Consider the following 24,336-nt stretch of genomic DNA (forward strand, 5'->3'; position numbering starts at 1 on the left):
TGTGTCTGACTCTAGTACGTTAGTATGGAATATGTAGAGTAAAAAGCTAGAAACACAGATCTTCTGACTTTTTTCTCACACAAATACATTTCTTAGATAACCAAAAAGTATGGCAAAATTTAGCTGCAGTGATGGACTAATATTTCTAACACACAATGTGTAATAATAGCCATGACTTACAAATGTGATCATCATCAAATTTTAAAATTTTGATTTTAGTAAGCTTATATCAAGAGCTTCAATTCGCTAACAAAGTGGCTAATTTGAGCTACTTATACTACATAACGTCTCTCAGGTGTTACACTTCTCCAAACCCAATGGCCTCTTCAAATATCAATGAATAACACTTGGAAAATAAGATTAAGTTTAAATTGAAGTCTCACCTATTGGTATGAACTTCCTGAAACCAGACTACACTTCAAGTGACTGCCAGAGAAACAATTTGCTGCTCTGATCATAACAATTTTTTGAGACTCAGCTAAGGAAATTACTTGCTGACCTCCATCCCAAAAGAATGAACTTCTTAAAACATTTTGTTTCTGAGAAAGTGCCAGTACCTAAAGCATGTCAGGTTTCTTTTGTCAAGTTATAGAAACTCCATTGGTCGGCAAATAGTCATGCATTTCAAAAGCACTTTAAAAAGCCACAGGCAAAAATAACCAAGGAACATATCAGGCTCATAACCACAATAATTTATTTCCTACCTGCAGCAAACTGCTTGCTTTTGCGAGGCGAACGGGGTTGACGCTGGTATGGATCACTTGATCCATATAGGTCAAGGGTTCCCATGCTGAGCAGCATCGTCTTCTGCATAAAGTCCACAACAGCCAAACCATTGCAGTTTCCAAATGCCACTCTGAGAAAAGAAATGTTCCTCAAAGGTATTAGTAGCATGTAATTAATTGGTGCAAGCAATAACTATTGTTCATTATCACGAATTCTGCATAAAAATTCTCTTCAGAAACCACTCAAAGGTTACTTTTATAATTCTTTAAGATTTGTAATCCTGAATTTATAAGTTTTTTTCCAACTTGGCATTCCAGAAAGCAAACTGCCCACTTTAATTAACTTTCTATGCCAAACACATTGCAATAATGTCTAAATATAATTCTAGTAATACTGATGTAAGCTAAGACTGCAAATCTGGACATAGATCTTAAAAAGTGGCTATACATATCTATAAAATACAAACATAAATTCAAATAAATTTACAATAAAAAATCTAAATATAAATGATAAATGAAATATATTTGAGTTTATTTTGAAGATACCTAAATCTAAAAGATATTTATAAAATTTCATTCCAAGTGTATCAGCTTGGCTACATTACAGATTCCTACTAAATCAGCCTCTGTCCCTCTGAAATGCTTCCATAACTGACATTTTGATGGTGCTTTGAAACATGGGCAAGACCTCTCAAGAGGTGTGAGATTGCCTAAGATCCGAACTGCAGTCTTGTTATAAGGAAAAATAGATGGAACGATTAATTTATTTTGCTGCCTAGAAACTCCTTTTAGAAGCATTCTACCCTGATTTTGCTCTGTTGCTACTACTGATTCCCTTCTGACACCAGCTTCAGAAAGAGGGAAGAAGTTGTAATCGACCAGCAGCACATTCTGTTCTCCCATAAAAACACTTTCTGTTTATCCTTTCTCCCCAACTTGGAAGGGGTGGAGGTTGAGGTGAGGAATTAGACAATATGTCTATCTAAGAAAAAGCAAGAGACAAAAAGACACTAAACATGTTTATATGTAAGACCTGGGAAAAGGTCTGAAGTTACCCATGGCAGAGGGAAACCTGTATATATCAGCAGATAAAATCTCACTAAAGCATTAAACCTTTTAAAGATGCAGTAGTAAAACAAATTCACAGAACATATGACTATCTACAGGATCCATATGCAAAACTCTTGCACTGCATTGTTGGAGACTTCATGTAAGCAGGACTATTATATACTGATGATTATCTTACAGAAGTCCCTCCTTTTCTATCAGCTGACTCTTCTTAATATAGCTCCAAAATATCTTAAAGGAGATATACAAATTTGTGTGTGGAAAAACAACAGGGAAAGAGAGAAGTAATGAGATGAAGGGGAAGCAGGCTAGATAAAAGATTTTTCTCTGTTGTACCTTTTCTTCCTCTGCTTCCATGATAAAAAGGAGGTCCCATATAGCAAATAGAAAAAGTATAGGGTGAAAATGAGGTGAGTTTTTCCTGTTTGTCAAACTGGCAAATTAAGGCACCATCCACGACAGTGGCTCAAATTCCAATGGTTGTTACTACACTATGTTTTCTACCCTTGACTTAACACTGACTTCAGTACACTATCTATAGAAATGTTATGAACATAGTCTTTTTTTCCCCATTGACTCTCCACTGCTCTGTAGCTTAGGCAGCTACTAATACATGCCAGCTTAAAGTGTGTATAAATACACTTTTATTTAGCAATATTTTGTGCTTATGTGTAAAGATCATAACACACACCGAGGAATAAACTCCACGTTTTAGGAATGTAGAGCAACATCGGTTTCAGAATTTTCTCAAGTGTGTTTTGCTTAATATGAGAAAAAAGCATTTTAGAGAGTTTCCTGGGACAAAATGGAACTCTGTCACATTTGCCAGAAGAGCAGGCTGTGCAAAGTTTTACATGTCTTCATGTTTCTTGACACAAATTGACTGATAAAGAATAGTAAAAAATTATTTTGCTATTTGTTTTTGGTATTCTGGTACTTTGCTTTAAGGCATATGTTAATAGGCCTTGTAAGAGAAAGTATATTGAAGTAAAAAAAGATTACTAGTATAAAGTGTGACAGCAATTCCTGTGTTCATAAATCCATGTGTTCTAGGCGGAGAAGAAAAATAAATGAATAAAACTAACGTGTCAATTTCATCTGTTGATGAGTTAGGCAAAAACAATTATAGCCATCTGCATATTGAAAATGATGAATCTGAGATTTATTAATTTTGGAAAACGTGTCAAAAGAAGAGCTAGTGACCATTCACTCTGGTCAACAAAACAACAAAATGGATCATTACTTCCTGATCTGCATTTTTCTGAGCTACTGTCAGTTCACAGACAAGCATGGAGATAATACTTTTTATCCCTAAAAAAATTACAAAATACCAGAAATTGCTCATTAATACTGTAATACTTCTGAGGAATGACTAGAAAATCTAGACAGACTTTATTATTAACAAGGATTAAAATAAATTGCTAACATTCAAGTCTTTATAAAATCAAATACCAAAAAAAGCACAATTTCTCTATTTTGAGTGATGAGTAGAATTAGTTGCTTGGAGATGTTCTGTTCTGTGGGTATCTTTCACAGAAATATCATAAAATCCTTCTCAGACATTTCTTGACAATTAATATATACAATGGCTGAAATTTTTTACCACATGGGCTTGTAATAAATTGTCAGAGAATGCTTTCATTCCAACAGAACACACTTTAAAATAAATTTATTATTTGTCTTTAACCTTGTAGATCTTCAGTTGTAATTGAAGCTTTTTGTAAATTTTTCTTGTCTACTTCCATAACATATAGAAGTTTTTTGATGATTCATTTCAAAAGAAATAAAACAGGTGTTAATACTTCTAATTTGTAGCATGGTACTGTTAAAAGTAAATACATTAAATAAAGTGTCACAATGTCTGAAGTATTTTATATTTGCTGGGGATAAAGTTTTTTTTATATCTTTAATCCTGTTTGATGATTGCAGTAATATCACAGACACTTATTATAAGTTCATATTATTTGTCATATATAGTTTCAGAGATCAATAAATATAAAGAAATACGCCTTTTTTGGCAGCTTTTGTAAGAGAATTAAATTTAGGCTATTGGGCTTGTTTACTGATATATGCATTTATTTGCAAAACACTCATGTACTTAGTATATGCTATTTTAAAGGAAGCTGCCCTGTAAACTATTACTGCTCCCAGCAAAGAAAACGACGTAAAGCATTTGATTGAATCAGGTGTGTTCGGGAAACCACTGTGAGTACTATGAGAACTGCACGCTGTCAGGGTAGTTTACAAGTAAGAGAATGGTGTAATTATTCCTGAATTCAGATACTGCCTAGAGGCCTGAGGCCTGCAAGGGAGCAAATTAGTCAAAACCCAACAATTTGCACAGATGACAAATGCGTCTGGCTATGGTAAAACTTAAGAAACTTCTTGAGTTCATTAACAGGAAACTGTCTGGAAATTCAGGCCAAAGACCTGACAAAACAGCCCCCAAATAACAATATTTTTGAACAAACGTAAAGGCTCTGCATGAAATTTTGGAAGTGTATGAAGAGAGTCAAATGAAAGTCATAACGAGTAAAATATCTAACATCCATTATAGCCTAAAATTTTTACTGGAGTAACACCTTCCAAGGGAAAAAACATTTTAACATATATGGGTGACTCTGAGTGAGAGAAAACATTAAAAACTAGCAAATAAATTGAACCTGAGGAAAAAAATACACACAGATATGCTCACTTGCATTTCCATAAAGAATTTAGTATTTCAATGTTCGTTACTCAATTTTTGATTTCAAGTCTCTGGTTCTCTTGTAAACACAGATTAGCACAGACATAAAAATGCTGTTCCAGCTAAGATATGATGTCATGAAAAATGACATTTAACACTTAATCACATAACCATTTTCTATTAAATGTATTTCACCTTGGTGATCTTTTCAAAATAACTTTAAAAATTACAGATTTGAAGGGCATATAGATTTTATTTGAAAGGATGGACAAAATAATATGAGAAGATTCAGTCTTTTAAATAGGAATAGTAGAAATATTGGTAAGAATGGCAGTTTAACATCTCATATCCCAATCTTTATATGTCTTCAAATAATTTTTCTCCAAGAATCTGGGTTATAGCACCTTTTGTTTATTCTTACTCTGACTTTAATTGCCTGTGGGAAACTTCAAAGTATAATTGGAAAATACATTATTTAGTCCAATAAACAATAAAGCAATGCAACTTGAATTTTGAGTTACTTACAGTCCATAAGCAGAATTTACAGCAAGACTGGTAATCTGTTGCGGAGGCTCACCATCCACCCATACCAACTGAATAACAAGATCTGCTTGGTATCCAGGAGGCATTCGCACAGGTCGAGTCTTAACACTAAGAAGAAAAGGTACAAAATAAGAACAAACAAACAAACAGACAGACTGGGCCATGAATAACAACTACTTCTCTTCAAAAAATAATAGTGAAGCACAACCCCTTAATAAGCCCAGAGCAGTACCAGCACTTGCAGCATACTGTGCATATATTCGCACATTGAGACCAGGCATTCCAATCAGAAGAGGGATATTTTGGAGGAATTCCAGGTTTTGATTTTAATTTCTGTTGTAGAAACAAATCTGAAAACTTCAATATTCCCTACAAGAGAAACTCTGGAGCTGATGTAGGTGGGGTTCAATAAAAATAATTTTTGTTTAATCGTTTTGCTTTGATTTTCCTTTTTCAGAATATTTTCTTATGCTTTATAATGCATACTTAGAAACCATCATGAATGATCAACTTGAATGGAAAACTTAAAATTCTTTCTTCTGAAACTTTGAAACAGGACATTTCTGTATTTTTTGAGCTTTCGTGTTCTGAAGTAAATCACAACAGAAAAAGGCAAAGAGGCAAGAGAAGATATCTTTCTGTAGTGATCCTCACCACTATATATTAAAAACTTCTGCACTTGATTCTATTTGTTGATCTAGTACAAACAAGTCCTATTTTCTTCTTAGGAGTATAATTACCTAATATGTGATCTAGTCTTCATGAATGAATGATTGCTACATAAATCTGATATGATTATTAACACCTTTTCATATTCTGTAACGGCACGTTCAATGACTTGCAAAGCAGGTAGCGAAGGTGCACATATCAAAGGGGAGTGCAAGAGCTGAACACTTCCGTATGACCACTACATGTGTGTTCTTAATGTGATGATACACTGAAAGAAGATATTATGCAACACCAGCAATACTTTGAGCTAATCACATTATTCATTTGTACATTCGCACTGTAGGTAGTATTATAATTTATATATAAAGCCTACTAGCCAATGCATTTTTACTGTAGAAGTAAAAGGTGAGACTGCTTATATTGTGTTCCTCTTCACACATTCATAATAGAGCAGTCTATCATGTAAAATCCTCTGTCCCTGTGAAAAATAGTACCAAAAGACCAAGAATCAGGAGAGGAAGGAGAGCAGCTAGTTAATATAGCCATATTGACAACACATTCTGAAGAACTGCAGTTTTTGGCACAAAATATGTCTTTCTGCTGTAAGCACATCTCTATACATATATCTCTACCATAAATAAGCAGTATTATCCTGTGTACTGTATCTTACAGAAGAGATCTTTGATGACTCTGATGATGCAGACTGTCTCCTGAACATGACTATAATGTGACTCAGCAAGCTTTCCAAGCAGCCCTGGCCCATACACGTGAAAAGATGATGGATCAGATTGGAAAAGAATCCAACAAATTTCTGTTCAGAAGCAAGTAAGTAAGCAAGCACTTCCCTCAAGAGAGGATATTCAAGCTTATAATTCAATAACCATGGTTATCAGCTTTTTTGTAGCTACACTGACTGCATCTGTCGGGATGGAGGCCTTGGTGACAAAAAGGGCTACTGGCAATCTTGGAAAATTAAAGATAGATGCAGAAAACTGAAGTAAAATGAAGCAAAAGGTAACCATGGAATGACAACAGGGCAAAAGTTCTGAACGACACAACTTCATTAGCACATCTGACAATGTATAAAGCAAATAGATTCCTAATTTTGATAGAAATTATGAAGAACAGAAGACTGCATGATGCGTGTCACATTTTCATGGCCTGATACAGAGCAGGAGAAAAGACTGAATATGGAAGTACCTTATGACCTCCTGCTTCCATGGGCTGCAGGGTGACAACCTGCATCACCATGCTCCTCTCCATGGGCTGCAGAAGGGTCCCTGCTCTGATGCCAGGAGCACATCCTCCTCCTTCTCTCACCTTGCAGGGCTGTTTCTCACATTTTTTGTCACTCCTCTCTCTCACAGCTGCTGTGCAGTGTTCTGCCCTTTCTTGCACAGGCTTTCTCAGAGATGCCACCATTTTGCCCATGGAGCTCAGCTGTGCACTGCGATGGGTGGGTTGGAGCCCACTGGAACAGCTGTGTCCGGCATGGGGCAGCCCTGGCAGCTCCTCACAGGGGCCGCCCTGCAACCCCCGCTGTCAGTGCCTGGGCATCTGCATCTGGTACAACATAATTGATAACTGCCTTTTCAAAATTCATTTGCACCATGTCTCAAATTGTTTAACAATGTCAGTTTAGGCTGTATTGCTTGTATTTTTGCTGTAGAGGGTTCACTAACCTTGCCAAATCTTTTCCTTATTGTCCTGGCTTTGATGAAAACAAGACCAGTTTCTCTTTTAGTGAATTTTCCTTTCAGCTAAATTCTTCTAAGTAATTGCAGTTTTCCAAATTTGGCTGCAGGTTTTTTCAGACACTGTCTGGAGCTAATAACGGTAGCAATGGTATGCAGAAGAGACCCAGGTTTAGACTTATTGCTATGGCAGCCAAGGTTACTGATAAATTTGGCACGTCCCATAAATGAGACGGGTGTATTTGCAAGGAGGAGCGAACTGAACAGGTGACTGAAATTGACCAGCTAAGCCTTCCATCCCATACATGTCATACACCCTATAAAAGTGGGAGATCACAAGGGTCTCGCTCTCTTAGACCATGGCTGGCATCTGAAGAGGACCCTGCCTGTAATGCCTATGATCCGAGCCTTGGTTCCAGACACTGCATCCCTGAATCCAGCTTCAGTTTATTGCAGAGTCCAGCCCAGGACTTTCGGGTGCCTGCCCTGCAGCTGCTGAAGCAGCACCAGCTTCACCATGGGCAACGCTGTGCTATCCCGGGAAATTCAAAATTGGTTTTGTATATTTTGTATTTTTTTTTTTTTTTTTTTAATTAACTAGTAGCGTTAGTAAAGCATTTTTAACTTATTCCAACTTGCAAGTGTCTCTCCCTTTTTCCTCATATTACCTTTCCTTGGCAGGGGGTGCAGTTAATGGAGAGCATCTGCCAGGGTTTATTGTCGCCCTGCAGTAAACTGCGACACTTATTTACCACTTAATGAGGAAGGCATTCCTCATCTGTCTTTCTAAATGCATTTCCTTAACAGTGGCTTAGCACACTATTTCATCTGCCTGTCGCACTGTTCAGACCTCACATATCCATTTATCTGGAGCAGTAATCAGCCACTTGGCTCAGACCTTGTCATAGGAATAACACGACAGCACAGTTCAACAAGCAGGATGCTTTTTTCTGCCCTCTTCTTTCTCTTTCCTGACTGTCCAGGACCAGCTGTGAGAACAGACCTCCAGGCCAGGGGTCTGGACCACCACCCTTCCCTTACATGCTCAGGGTTGCTGCAGTTGCAAGAGCTAAAAAGAAAGCTCTCAAGAGCCACAGTCTTGACCCAAACCGGAAAGGAATCTCATTGTGACAATATGTAAGCCAATAGTGGAGACGAACAGCACTATAACTGCCTGGTTAGAGACAAGAAGGCAACCACTTTCATCATCTTGCATCAGAAGCCTTTTTACCCGTGGTTGTTGACAGACTGCAACAGATATAGTAACATGCTATAACTCTAGCATGCCAAAAAATGATGTGATACAAAAAGCAGTGCTGGCAGTAGTTGGGATGAGGCTTCCTGAAGTGTGGGTTGACCAAGCCAGAGAAAGCACATGGTGTAGCAGGGTCGCACAAGACCCCTTGTTGGAACTAATACATGGTTACGTCAAGCCTGAATAGAAGAAGCAGCAGAAACAGGAGCTGGTGCAAGTCAAGCACCAGCTGGTGTAGCTGGTAAAAGAGCTAAACAGTTTATTCTTAGATGTGTGATGCCTTTCACAATCATAGAATCATTTAGGTTGGAAAAGACCTTTAAGATCATCAAGTCCCTAAGTGCCACATCTACACATATATTAAACACCTCCAGGGATGGTGACTCAACTACATCCCTGGACAGCCTGTTCCAGTGCTTGACAATCCTGCAACTTTCTCAGGTCCTGCAGATTCCTCAAACTCCCTAACCTTATCAGAGTATACCTATTATACATGAGGATATAGAGTCACATATCACAGCAGAATATATGAAGCATTTCAGGATGCGGAATGAGACCTTCACTTGGGTCTCCAAGACATAAACATAGCCTCTACCCTTCATGACCCTGACCTGCTCCCAGCTTTTCCCCTCTCTGACTACAGAAGTACATAAGTTGTGTGGTAAGGTTTTGGTAGTGGGGGGTGGAGGACTGCAGGGGTGGCCTCTTTGAGGAGAGGCCAGGGGCTGCCATGTGCCAGACACAGCCCCATTCTAGCTGCTTCCAGCTGGCTCTGCCAGAGACACACAGCAGGACATAGCTGAGCCCCTCAGCCAAGCTGGTGGCACCTCAGTGGACCAGGTATCCACACTGCAGCCTGCGGAGGACCCTACGGTGGAGCAGGTGGGTATTTCCTGAAGGAACTGTGGCTTGTAGAGAGCCACACTGGAGCAGGCTTATCCTGAAGGACTGTACCCTATGGGAGGTACACTACACTAGAGGAAAGAAAAGTGTGAGGGGGAAGGAGCAGCAAAGAGAAGCTGCTATGGACTGACCACAGCCACCATTCCCTATTCGCCTGTGTGCTCAGGGCGGAGGAGCTGGGAATGATGGAATGAAGTTGGGAAAAAAGGGGTACAGGTATTTCTACGTTTCTTTTTGTTTCTCATCATCCAACTCTATTTTAGTTGGCAATAAATTAAATTACTTTTCCCCAAGTTGAATCTGTTTTGTCTGTGACACTAACTGGTAAGTGATCTCCCTGTCTTTATCTCAGTCCACAACTTTTTCCATCTTCTTTTCTTCCCCTTACCCTGTTGAGGAGAGGGACTGAGAGAGGCTGGCAGCCAGGCAAGGACAACCCACCACAGCTGGCAATAGCTTTGTATTGTTGTTTTCTATTAAACCTTTGCTCAAAGTTTTGCACTTTCTTACGTGTTCTGCTGGCACTAAAGCTTTGCCCTTTCCTTTGTTCATCAGATACATATCTTCGAACATTACTGAAGTGACGCTATCCATAAGCTTAGTGAAGCCCTGGATAATCCAGAAGTATTAATGGTGAGAACAAAGGCATGAACATCTGTGCACACAAGCTGCTAAGGGAGAGAGGGTCTTTTGAGACTAGTGGAAACTGGAACTACCAACAAGACTTGCATATGATGAATATATATTCTTTTCAAACAGACTTCACAGCTAGCGGAAGCAAAATATTTTACACAAAGAGTCCTCCAGAGTAGCCTATGTAATGGGGCCCTTCCACTTCTTATCTCTATGGATAAACCTTTAGTAGGCATACCAGTGGCAGTGTTTCCACCTTGGATCCCACTTTCAGTTTTCAGCTCTCGCCCTTAAAAATGTTCTAAAAATATAAAACAGGTGAAGGAGATTCAGGAAGTAAGACTACAGTTTAATGCCCTTTCTGCTGAACAGACAGACTTACCATCCACGTTTTATAATGGATAACTGGTGATGGGGGGGAACACAAAAGTCAAGTGCACTGCTATGGCAAGTTCTAACAAACATCTGTTGAGGCAATGTGTTTATCCTTTTCTTCTTCTAAACAAACTACCATGAGACTGAAAATGGCTGCAGAATTAATTCTGATCTTCTAAAATACGTTTTTATTATGATATTGCTTTTCCAATGTGTTTTTAACAACATGCTGAAAATATTAGAGAACTTGAAGTGCTTTCTGAGTTTTCTTTCAGATTGTTTTTACCTGAGCAAAATAGCAAACACCTTCCTCCCTCTGTTTTTCACTGCAAATTTGAAAATCTTCTTTGGTAAGATGGATGTTATTTCACAAGTATTTTCTCTAAGCATCGAATAGTTGTAGTTGGTGAAACATCGTAAGACTGGAGTAAAATAGTTTCAGATTTCATGATTCAGCTTTTCATTCCCATGATCCTGTGACACCTTCCTCTTTAAGAATTTGAGCTATTTCCCTGGTTTCATGATCCATCTTGCTTGAACAGTAATGTTGATATTTAGTTCTTCTTCACCTTGTTTTGAATTGCTTTTTTGTTTTTTGAAGTGTTTATACTATAAGCCTAAACAGACTGCAGGAGTATGCCCAGAAGGAATGTAGATATTTCACTGATTTTCTTGACATGTTCTTGTTACGCTACACTGAATTTGGTTGTTGTAAAGTTTCGTTTTTTTAGTTTTCTTCATGAGATAATCACAGACAGTTCTTTATCATTTTGGAGACACTGTCAAAACCCCTGAGTGACCTAATTTTGGGATGAAAATAAAAGTCTGGGAACAAAGACTTACATTCTGTGTACAGCTTTTTGATGGCAGTATTTACATCAAAAATACTTATCTGCATAATCACAAATGCATCCGTTTCTTATGTTATTATAGCTTTATATTTGATTATAAAATCTTCTGAAATAAGCAAGAACACTATTTATTCCACACTGCTGCTTGCCTCCCTTGGTAAAATTTACTTTTGATTCCAGAAAAATGCCAAATTTTCATTACTTCAGCCTCTTCAACCACTTGCTTTCTAGTGCCTATTCACAGACATAAACACATTCAGTCGTTATGACTTCTGATTAGCAAAAATTATGTAATGTGGACTGCCACCCATTTGCTGTAATGAGGCTGAGAAGCAGATATGAAAAGAAACACAATGGATCCAAGATTAAAAGCTAGTCTGTATATAAAATTTTATGTGGATTATTAATATAGTTCAAGTTATAGATTTACCACTCCATGTATAGATGACTGCAGCTTTACATTATTATCAATCTTAGATTCTGTACTGCTGCCTACCTGAATGACTTGCATATAAAATCAACAGCATCATTCAGGGCTCTACTAGGTTTACTGTGTTTCCAGAACTACTTTCATCTTATCGTCGTAATTCTGCTTGGAACAGAAGTTTTTTGACAGAAATGGAATGTGGAGCTCATTAGGGTTTTGGGGGAAAGTGTGGATATTTATATGCCTTTCCCTATTGAAAAGGATAAGAGTGTACACAGTATAAATCTATATAAATGTAAGAGCTACCAGCAGTTCTAGTAGTATAATTACTTTGACAAGTAACTTCTCTGTCAAAATAAGTTTACATTTACTTAGTGTAAAATGGGACAAAAGTCAGTTGGCTAGCTAAACGCAACATTATCTGGAGTTAAGCAAACTCCTAAAAATTAAACAGCAGAACCTGCACTGGTTCATTACAGCTTTTCTGCCTCCAGGATGAACAATTCCTCTCCTCACCAGACCAAATCATATGACAATCCCTTAAGGGAAAATCTTAGCCACTAAAATAATCAATTGCATTCTTGCCAATTTCAATGGCATAAATAGATTTCACATTGGTATTTTTTTAATAACTTCTCTCTGAAGGTTTGTGTTAATGACTAACTGGTGTCTGACGTTCAGCTGCCTGACTGAGGTGGACAAATGACCAGGATGACAAAAAATACTGTTAATTTTGCAAGAACAATGTCATGATATTGCTTTTAAATGCTAATGCGGTTAGGAGCTCAACAGCCCAAAGTATCTGCAAAGTCAGGCAATGTTCATTTCAACTGCTTCTGAAATAATTGAGACATTTAAAATATTTAATCATAATTAGACTGAAATAATAATGAATTCACTAAAACCAGAGCAACCATTATCAGCAGTCCACTATAATTGCTGGGAAATTACCATTTATGAAGTTTTGTACAGGATTCTGTTGTGAAACTATTCAAACCCATAATTTATCTGCCTTATTAGTAAGAATATATTAATCTACTCCAAACAGTGGCAATGTGTACTCTGGCAGACAACAATTTGCTTCTTTCTAAACATATATACACTTCCACACAGTGCAACTGTTTCATAATTGTATATTTTAAAGACTGTTTCATGAGTATGTTTCCATCCCTTACATACCACAAAATGTCTATACTTCCTTCACAAAAAAATATTTTAGTGTTATACTAATTAATCAAGGAGGGAAAGCTTTGCACATGTCTGCTTTACGGAAGTCTCTTTGTGAATTAAAAAAAAAAGTTCCTCAGTAATTCCTTAATTTATTCTGTGGTGCTTGTATTCCACTCAAAACTGTGGGTATGAGATCAAGATTTACTCCTAAATCATACTGTAAAACACAGTCAAATCTTTACTGTAACAGCTTATCTTCTCCATATTTAACTTATATCCTTTTAAAATCCCTTGTTAATTATTTTGCCTCAGGTTTTTTTTTTTGTCTGTTACATATTCTGCTTTCTTCTCATTTTGTTTTGCATATATACAATTAACCTCTTTTTCTTGAGTTAACTGATAATATAACAGATAGGAATGCTTTTTAGAAAGATAAGTCTTTGAACAATGACATAGACTTACCTAAGACATGGGATACTATCCTTCATTGTTCCTTCACATGCCACAGTGTTGGTACTGCCTGAAAGGCTCTTTAAAGAAGGAAGCTGGGAGGAGGCATCTGGAAATGGAGGAATTATTTCCGGTTCAGGAGTAATGATATCTTCTACTTCATACTGAAGCCGTACCTCTAATGACTTAAATAAATAAAAAGCTAAGTTATAATTTAATAAAGAAAGCTGCTGAAAATTCTGTTACTTTCAAATAAATGTCAATAAGCCTTTTTTAAAAAATACCCCCCGCACATTTATCATTATCCTTTGCAGGCAAAGAAGACTATAATTTGTTATTTGTACAACCTAACAGCAACATTAGATAGGAACTAGTCATCTACCCTATAGAAAGATATATAGTTATGTTCTTCCAGTGCTGACTTTGGTTCAACCCTTTTATTGTAAGCAAAAGGCAAGAATACAACTTTCCAGAATTTATTATGAAAAGATAAGTTAATCACTCTTCCAAATAAATAATTTTTCAGCATAAGGTGGCGTCATTCAGTAAAAATGTCATGAAAATTTTCTGCCTATTGCTGTTATCATTTTTCCTAAGCAAATTCATTAGAAGAACAATCATCAGCTCTGCTTCCCTATTACTACTACAACAGAGTCTCTACAAGACAGGTTCTAGCCAGTATGCAGAAATTGACAACATGGGTAGGACAGGTGAACAAACTTCATTTGTCCATAGGTAGGGGTCAGGAAACCAGAGATTACAGCACAGACAGTTCCATGTTCCTTAGACTGAACATGAGCCTGGCAGATTCTAGAAAGCCAAGTTCAAATCAGTTGCCTTTTGCTTTCCTTCTGGTCTCTATAGATAGGGAAAAGAAGACCCACCAGGCCCAAACACCTTCCTATTATTTCCACTAATTCAGGAAACCTGACTTGAAAACACAGGGGAAACCAGACAAGGAGCTCAAATCTATAGAAGTAATCATGTCAAAGCACCACAGTAAATATTGGGCAATTCTTTCTACCTCATGAATTGCTCTGGGAGATCTCTGTTTTGAAAAGAATAAAAACCCTCAGAAAGATAAGGTCTTGGGATAGCTGAATAGTACTTTGAAGTGATTAGAAGTAATTGCAGAGGCAGACACTGCAAACTCCATCTTAGTGATTTCTCACTGAGACATCATCTGTACCAGAATGGAGGTGACAGTATTAAGAAAATACCTAAGTTTTATGACAATTGGGAGACAAAAATCAGTACTGAAGGCTCTCTTATTTCTCAGCCATTGTGCTAAAACACACAAGATTTCAGAAAGAAGTAATTCTGCTAATGACTAACTGGTGTCTGACGTTCAGCTGCCTGACCGAGGAGAGAAAGGGTCCTTTCTCAAAATTTCACTTTTGTTTTCTTCTTGTAAATTCCATGGATATTTTTAAGTGAATTAGCTGAAGAAACCTACAGATAACATCTGCCTTCAAAGACTAATGAGTGAACTATTGTGCTTGGGAAAATCTAATATCCTGGAAGTAATTTCTGCTGACCAACACAATTTATAACGCTGTTTAATCTTCATGCAGGACTAGAGTTACTGTTGAAGAGTATGTTCTTCTGCTTGCCCTCTTAGAAGTGCATCATTCTTCTTTTGATGTTTTCCTTTGTGTCTTCCTTTTTCTACTAAAGTTCATTTTGTTAAGTTCTAGCTATTGTCCATTTGCAGAGAGAAGGAAAAATTTAGGCTAATAACGTGACTGAGATTTTTTTTTTATGTTTTGGTGCCTCCTTTGTCTGGACCTTAGAAGGGGTAAAGACCTGTTGTATCAATTTATTTTGACACATGGTGAAGATCTTTTTGGAGGATTCCATGACTAGGTTCATTGACTCTCCTGTCTATGTTCAAACTAGCATAAATATTTTTTTCTATGGTTCTTCTCAAGGGCTTTGAAGAGAAGTTTTGCTGAGGAAAGACTGATCACTGAGAAAGTGATCATGTTTAACGGATACCTAGATATCCTTTTGAGACAGGATGGAGCAGATTCAGATAAGAAAACAACAACAGCAAATGCTTTTTACATAACTGCAAGGCAATGACACCAAGGTTGGATATGAAGCATAATTTGTCTCAAGCATGCTACTTGGCTCCAGAATCTGCTATGGAATGATGCAAATAATACTTCTATTGAGGAAATTCCAGGCACAGTCTATGCCTCTGAGGCATATTCAGCAGCAGACTTCCCTGCTACATAGAGAAACCTCTGACTAGCCTCCATGCTTCCCATTTACCACAGCAATGACATTAAAAGACTGATGTCAGGCAGTGAAATCAACATGGGGTCCTTAAAATACTGAGATTTATAGATTGAACTCAAAGTGAGTTCAGGCTGGCTGCTAAAGAAGGAAACACACTAAATGCCAGAACTTGGGCTCACCTCAGGCAGCAAATAAATCCTGAGACTGACCAGCTCAGTTTCAGTATAGACATATCCAGACAGCCTAAAGTCAGGTACATATTCTAACAAAGAGTCCTATACTTTTTATTTAACCCCCCCCCACCATTTAAGAGTGAGGACTTGGATGCTTGCAGCAAAAATATAGAAACCAAGAGATGAGGCCCACCTCAGGAAAGCACAAAACCCAGGAGAACACAGTTATTATGCCACTAAGATTAGATAATATTAAAGCAACTCTTCAGAGAACAATTCCTCATATAAACGCTTCTTAATTACAGATGAAATCTGAGAAACTGTTAAATTGCACACATTATAACATTTCAGAAAATACCAGTTCTGATGCAATTCAGCCACAAAAATAAATGAAATAAATGAAAATAAATAAATTAAATTATAGGTAATAAAATATAAGGTGTATTTACTATGAACAATGTAAGAATACTGAAAAGTAGGAATTTTAGCAGCTTTATAAATGAGCTGGTCAGTAAGGTGAAATTACTGCTCATTAGTTTTAAAACTTTCCTGAAAGGATCTGTTCAGCTACCTTAATAATTTCCTCCAGGGGAAAAAATGAGAGGAAAACAACAGAACAGCTATAGGTAATGAATTTCCTTACCAGATGGCATATGGCTACAGGCCAAAAACAACACATGTTTTTGCCAGGCTAGGACTATAGACTTTCTAAAGTATATGAAATTAGTGTGAAAAGGAAAAGAACTGTAATTGGGGAAGGTGGAAAATGAAAGGGAAATTTTGGGTCAGCCCCTGAGGTTTGTTGAGAGCTGGCAGATGCAAAGAAATACTTTCTGGCAAGGGAGTGTATGGAGTTGCAAATTGTTCTCCAGCACCAGAGAACGGCAAGCCTGAAGGAGAGGCAGTTATGTTTAGTTTGGCTTTGCTTTAAGAGTAGTCTCTTAAACAACTTCTTAGACTTAAGAAAGGATATTTTATATTCTAAATGTTGTTCAGCCACACCGTTAGCAGTGGTTTCGGCTCCTGTGCAAAAATGCAAGGTTTAAACCAAAGTCAGACTTGCTGTACAACGATAAGTACCAGCTGACCACAGTGCAGTTAAAAGAACATGGACTGTGTGATTCTACCTCAAATAAAGTGACTGCTTAGGACATGAAGACAAAAAAAATGAGTATTTGAACAGGATTAAACAACAGAAAGCTTAGGAAAATATCAAGTGCTTAGCCACAAATAACTTGGCATTTCATATAATGCCCATTTTTAGGGAAATGAAGTCAGCATAAGCCAGAAAAAAAAAAAAAATCAACTCTATTTTGTTCAAGCCAGTAATAATTTTCAGTCCCCTTGTGGTACAAACACTACGATCATAAATTAAAGAGATGAAAAACTTGAGTTAAAGAGAGTATTGTGATGTACATACACTATCCAGATTATCTTATGAAAACATACAGCAGACGGTATTTTTAAAGCAGGTAAGTACAACAGAGATTTAATATATTGTAAAGTTTAAAAGCAAACTATGTCTGAAATCTGTACTGTATGTTACTATTTAAGCAAAAAAGTGGAAAGTTGGCTCCTAAAACTCAGTTATATTTTTGTCACTTATTGAGTAGGATCGAGATTTCACCCAAAAGGTTTTAAATGGAATTTCCTTAAGCCTATGTTTACACAACTTTATTTTTTTCCAAGTATATGAGCACAGACACAGCAAGCTGATTGAATTTCTAAATTTTGTTCTTTTATATTAGAGAAATTTTGAAGGACTTACTGAAATTTCAGTATTCACTTCATGTTTGCTGAACCTGTAAACGATCACATATGCAGAAACTCCTGCCACACAGAAAATTCGGCTTTCAGGACACCAGTACATCATCTGAACAGCAAATGGATCTTCTTCTACAATCTCAGCTGTTGGTTTTCCTTCTCCTGTTTTCTGTTTTTCAAAGACCTTTGAGGTTTTTAATTTGTACAACATCTGTAGAGTAACTGGAATATATTAAAACATACAAAAAATACTGACTAACATTAAGCAAATCAGTTACAAAATTCTTCATTTCCCATTTCTTTTTCAGTTGTGCCATAACAAAGAATCATATGAAGGCCTGGAGGAGAAGAAAATGCCCTTAGTCCCAGTGGCAAATCTAGAGTGTCATGTCAAATCAGATGTCATGGACCCATGTACAAGAATTACAGAATCACAGGGCACAAGTACAAGGGGAGACTCTCTGTGCTTTTGTGAATTACTAGATACCATCTGCACAAGGGCAAATAAAAACCAGCAATGGCTTTTGAGCAAAGATACAATTGGAACCTGCTTCAGTGGTTTAGCAATCCCCTGTCTCCCACAAATCTGTGCTTTCAGATACAAAATTACACAACTAAAACATGTCTAAAAGCAAAGTGTTTTGTGCTTTCAAATACTGGAAGGATACTATGTTTGCTATGAAATCTCAAATGAAATTTGAACTCATTAATAAAGTTAAGACCTTGGAAATAATGAACCTGTGCAATAATTAAAACCTTGCAAATAAAAAGCACCAAGTATGGTACCGGTAACACAGTACATGCCCTGGAAAGCAGGACTAAGACCAGGACATCAGAGGTGCACTTAAGAAGTTCCATTACTGTTGAAGGGATTGTGAATATTCATGAGCATCTAAGCTTTCACTTCTAAGAAAAAATCCTATTTTAGCATATGCACATTGATTAGTGGGTGATGTTTATACTCCCTGTGAGAGGTTTTTTCCTTTCCCCATTCCTGCCAGAATTACAGAGCAACTGACTTGCACACTGGTCCCTGCCCACTGTCTATGCTAAATGCTTTGGGGTCTTGCAACAGTCTGTATTGTTTCACCCTGACTTTAATGCCTGTATTCGCACATTCTTGTCAAAAGCATAAGTATGTAGTCAAATATCCCTCACACTACCGTAAATAAAAGTCATTATCCTATATATATTTTTTTTTTTAATTTTTTTTTTTTAAATATATATTAAGGCTCTCTCAAGCTTCTGTCTTTGCAGATAAACTCCTGTTGATCTCATTAGATTTTTTTCCTTTTTGGTGTTCACTGTAATTTGAAAATGCTGGAAGATGTATACTATAAACAGCATGTATCTGTTTTCCTCCATTTCCAAACAGACAAATTAGAAAAAAACTCAAATCCTAGTTGGGTTCACTTGACAAGCCTATGTAAAATTCCTTTGTGACATGAGGCTTTGGAAATCCTTATTTTGTCCTTTTCCATCCTGATGAGTGAAAAATACTTGGTACTAAGCAGAAAGGGAACTACTTGACCAATTAATCAGATTTAGCCGACATTAAATTTTGTAAACATTCCCTATACTTGGCTGGACTTGGTAACAGTATTAATCATTACAATGCTGGGGCACAATAAGGAAGCAGCAGGCAGTTTAGGTATCTCATACTCTGTGTATAAGATACATACAACTACATACTGGTTATTAGGGTCAAAGTAAATTTATCTGTGTCTCATATTTGATACAGAAGTGTATTTCACATGCTTATGTAAGAAACTGATACCTCAATACTTTCAGATATTCTACCCAGACATCCCTGTACCACAGAAGAGACAGAATACAAGGCAATTCTGCTGCAACTTTTTTGAAACACAAAATACTGGAACCAGAATATTTTAACTTTCAACCAAAATGTATGTATATTTTTAATAAATACGATATATATTTTTTGTAGGGAAAAGTACTGCATTTTGATATGTGAAGTTATAGCTAGAATGTATGGAACAAATACTTTTTAACACTTTTTCCTGCTAAGATGAATGGAAATGCTTCCCAATTATTTCCTGGAACTTGACACTGGACAAGAAAAGATTTAGGTGTTCTCCACCCTCACCAGATTAGACATGCATTAAGGTGTGTTATTGTATTTTAATATTTTATTTTTATTTAGCTGTAAAAACTTGTCGTGCTCAGAATAGAAGAGACGTGACAACTGGAACTGAATATTAGATCTAATTAGACCTATTTATACATACAACAAGCAATTTTTTAATCAACATTTCATCCTTCAAAGGCTTTGGTATGCTGGATCTGGAGTTTTTATTCCTCTAACAGACTTTCACTGTTTTCTACCAAATATATCTCATTAGCAGTGTTTTTTTTTCCTAATTTAATAAAATTTTGCTTAATTTCACCTCATTATTCCTAATTATATCATTCCAAGTATTACTACTCATACTGTTAAATATCAAGTTTTATATATATATGCGTGTGTGTGTGAGTGATTTGTCAGCATTATATAAAAGGGAACTTTAGAAACTTACTGGCAGAAGCATCCCAAAACTTTACTGATCCATCTGCATGGCTTAAAAAAATATAAAAATTAAATGTGTTAAAACAAGATGCAATTCTAAAATATCTCCTACTTTTAGTGAGTGCTAAATATAAGCAGAAAAACTGTATTTTGTTCCTGTGGTAACTCTCCGTACCTTATTGACAATATATAATAATAGATGTATATCTTAACTATAAGAAAATATTTTGTTCTTAGCTTGATTAGGTTAATAATATACTTTTTCATGCATTTCCTACAGACAAGTAAGCCCGCTATGAATTTTAAGAATGCAACAGCAAGAAATTAACTCCCATACTAATAGCAAGTTTAAGAACTGGCTTTGCAGTGGGCAAGCATCAACTCTGTCCACTCTGAAAATGCCATGTGTAATAAACTTTGAAAAGACAGAGGGTAACTTCATTTTGCTTAATACCTTACAGCTGTCTTATTTTTATTAACATAAGATGATCCTTGAAGTAAAGCTGGAGAAAGGAGACATTTCTGTCTAATATGATAATAATCCCTTCATTGCATAATTGGTACTACTGCACACATCATAATCTTATTTTTTAAAAACGGCTGTTAAGTATCATTGAAAAGAACAATTTATCAAATATATTGCTATCATCAGCATGGTTGAGACCAGAAGGAAACACAGATTCCACCATAGCTGAATAGCTTCTGTTTTACGGCATGGCCCCTTGAAAATCAGGCGTTGCTCATGGGGCTTCTACTGCAACCTGAGCCCTTCTGTCTCCCCACTCACAAACTAAAAATCACTCCAGTGCAACACACAGTCCCTAAGGCTGGGGTATTAAAATGGATCCCCAAACTGTCCCCATATACAAAGTCTTCAGAAGGCCAAAGGACAGCAGCTACAGAAGAATAGCTGCTCCCCTCTTTAATACTATTATCTATGCCCTTCAAGGCCAAAATATTATTTTCAACAGAGTCTCCTTTTCAAAGACCCAAACATCATGAGTACAGAGACTTGCTGTTTATCATGGGGGCCTCAGATGGTAATTCCTGTTGGTAGTTCATCCCTGAGTACAAAGTTCTGTTTTCTACAGCAAATGGGAATTTCTGTGCTGACAAGTAAAAAAACTATATACCTCAAAGGAAGAGGTCAGGATATGCATACTCTGTGAAGGGTCAACTCTTATCTATAGCCAACCCACAAACTAAAGCTGTAGACACTAATGTTTTAAAAGTACCAATCCTCAGTTTCATTCTCACCCTGTAATGATGATTTCAGGATATGTCTGAGCTCCAAGGTTCCATGCTCCACCGCTGATAGGCCACTCCTAAACAAACAACAAGAGCACAGAGATTATAACTAATTCTGATGAATCTTGTTTGGTTTATTTTTAAACTCAAGAGTAGACAACATTTTCTTCCAAAAGCAATACAACTCACAATAGGAACAAAAATGCATAGCATTCAAGGCTTTTAAAGCTCATTAACATTTTTATATTATCAATTAAGGCTTTTGAAACTTAATAACATTTTTATGTTATCAATTAAAGTTCTATGTTTTTAAAATATTTCTTCACAGCTAACACTGAACTATCCAAAATAGGTGCTAGAGGAAGGAGTAAAAAACAGCTCAGCTACTCTTTTCAGATTGCTTGACTCTTGGAGTTTCTATAGGACACTGAATCGATCGAGAATCTATTTTGAGGATGAAGATCACTAAAGAAGCTAGGTCAGAAACAAATGTCTGGGCGTGATGCCATGAGGTATCAGATAAGGCAATGAAACTTTTACAGGTGAAATAATCATCTCTTCTCTGTCTTTTGTTACTAGTGGCAAGATTCTCTTCCTTGGTCTAGGCTGGTAGAGAGAAATGCTGGTCTGTGCCTACAGGTTGACAGGTATGGACACAAGATACAGGATGTGGAGGATGACATATGTGCAGGGTGAGTGAGGATGTGTGCAGAGGATTAGTGGGTGGGAAAAAATCCTGGGAGCACAAACTGGTTATGTGGATATATGGAGTGGATGCTTGTGGGTACAGAAATGGGTGGGTGGCAAATGAGTGGGTACCTGTGTTCAGAGTGGATATTTGTATGTGCACAAATGAAGCAAGCACACAAGACCACATGCAATGAATACAGGTAGGCAGTGTAAAGTTTGGGAAACAATGTATATGAGTTAAGGATAGAAAAGCAGAAAAATTCAAATGAGAGAAAAAGAATATTTTCTGAAGTACTTTGCTGAATGAAGATCCAAAGTAAGCAGACAGGGCCCAGCTTCTCAGTTCATGGAAAACAAGGCAATTCCAAGGAGAATACTTCTTTTAATAGGCGTAGAAAACTGTTGGTGTCTGATTAGTTTACCCAATGTTTTTTCTAATTTATTCTGATGGATTAGTTCTAGTCAAAACATAAACCAGATTAATGCTTAAAATGTTATAAAATTACTGCATTTCTTCTTTTTATTTCTGAATCTTGTCCTATTCTAAAACCATTATGTAAAGACTCTGGTAGCTCAGTAAAATAATTATTAATATCCCTATTTAATAAAAATTCCACAGACATGTTGTCAACCCACAATCTTCACTGATGCTCTTCCACTAACTTCATTCAGTTATAATGTTTTCACTTTTTTTCTTTGATAGAAATAACATATCCATGCAAATTTGAGTTGTACACTGATGGCTTTCCTTTAACTCAATTTGATCCGGCATAACTCCAGCAGCCTAACAATTAAGTCATATATAATGGTCATTAATGGCCGTACTTAAGTGATGGTGTTTCTAAGGGACAAATACCAGGCTGAAAGCACGCTGCTAAGCTGTTGGTTGGGCTGACTTGCAAGTGATTATTAAATAAGTAAAATTAAAGCCATTTGGTAAGATGTTACAAAAACATAGGTTGCACATCCACTTTCTTTGTTTAAAAAAAAAAAAAAAAAAAAAAAGTTTTGTTTACCTTATTGCTGTATCCTTGTTTTTTATGTTTTGCTCCTACAGAATAGAGTACAGGAATCAAGTCTGGAGGACAGTCCGCAAAATATTCTGTGCAGGTAACAGGTGACTCATGAATGTCAATAGGATATGGATTTTCAAAGATTGGAAAACTAGTTAAAGAAGACAATTTATTAGAAGCACTGTGACACACTGAATGATAGCAGAAAATATATTCTTATATTAAAATGTATAACAAAATCTAAGTAAAATAAATACTAATAAAGTACATTTCCCCTTATTTATTCAAACATATGTGTTGGTTTTAATGTCAATAATAATGCGTAGTTACTCAAATAAAGATATAAAAATTTCGCAGCTGTGACAATAATGCTCTGTAATGTAAATATCCATTCACATGAAGAGTTCCTAAGGCTAACAGGACTACTTGTGTGAACAAGGATTAGGAACTATTTTTTCCCAGCATCTCAAAATCTTATACAGAAGATAAACATTCTCTAGAAGCTTCAGGTTCATGGATATGATATATGCTATGACCTAACAATGCCTTGTACAGCTATGGATTTTACATTGAGCAGCTCAGCTTACTGGGTTGGTAGAGTACTGATTCTACAATGAGCAACTACAATAAAAGATGAAGTAGATTGCAATTTATTTCTCACTTCCATCAGTTTGGATGGTCTGATAAGAAGGAAGGCCTCACTTCTGTCAGATTATACAATGTTATTTACAATTCAAAAATGTAGGAAATTTAGTTCTGATTTCAGTTACATTTTACATTGCTGAGATAATTTGAATTCTTCTTGAAAGTGAGATCAGAATATGATTCACTTAAAATGTTTCAAGACATTAAGGGCAAAATCTGTTCCTAGTTATACCAGTGTGAATGTGGATGTACATTACTGGTAGTGTTGGAGGCAGAACAAAATAAATAAGAATTGGATGCTACATTACGTGATGCATAGTTCCCCTTTCATAAGAACATTGATTCTGATGTGAAAGAACTATTTGTCATTTAAACAAGCAACTGGATCATGAAATAATCTCTTAGATCCACTATTAATCAATGCCATTATTTATTAAGATACCTGAGTAAATATATAAGTGGTAGTCTCTGCAGAGTCTAGTGAAGTCAGGCATGCATGTAAGTAGTAGGCAAATCTGTTTTCCAAAACACATGTCCAAGTCATAATTCGGCATGTGACCAAGTATTACTTAACTTTGATGTT

General features: G+C 36.5%; 1 protein-coding gene across 2 annotated transcripts in view; it reads right to left on the bottom strand.

Moving 5' to 3' along the window:
* Nucleotides 1–24,336, bottom strand: part of STXBP5L (syntaxin binding protein 5L) — a gene marked incomplete at both ends in the record, with an annotated part of 197,112 nt that overhangs the window by 51,192 nt on the left and 121,584 nt on the right. For both annotated transcript variants that reach the window (XM_080354706.1, XM_080354705.1), the window contains 7 exons: nucleotides 705–856; nucleotides 5,005–5,130; nucleotides 13,462–13,634; nucleotides 17,635–17,852; nucleotides 20,168–20,208; nucleotides 21,415–21,482; nucleotides 23,112–23,259. In XM_080354706.1, the coding sequence (XP_080210832.1) occupies nucleotides 705–856; nucleotides 5,005–5,130; nucleotides 13,462–13,634; nucleotides 17,635–17,852; nucleotides 20,168–20,208; nucleotides 21,415–21,482; nucleotides 23,112–23,259 (926 nt within the window). The remainder of the gene's footprint in view (nucleotides 1–704; nucleotides 857–5,004; nucleotides 5,131–13,461; nucleotides 13,635–17,634; nucleotides 17,853–20,167; nucleotides 20,209–21,414; nucleotides 21,483–23,111; nucleotides 23,260–24,336) is intronic.

This window comes from Nesoenas mayeri (genome assembly GCF_963082525.1).
Source record: "Nesoenas mayeri genome assembly, chromosome: 1".
In the NCBI taxonomy this organism is placed as follows: Eukaryota; Metazoa; Chordata; class Aves; order Columbiformes; family Columbidae; genus Nesoenas; species Nesoenas mayeri.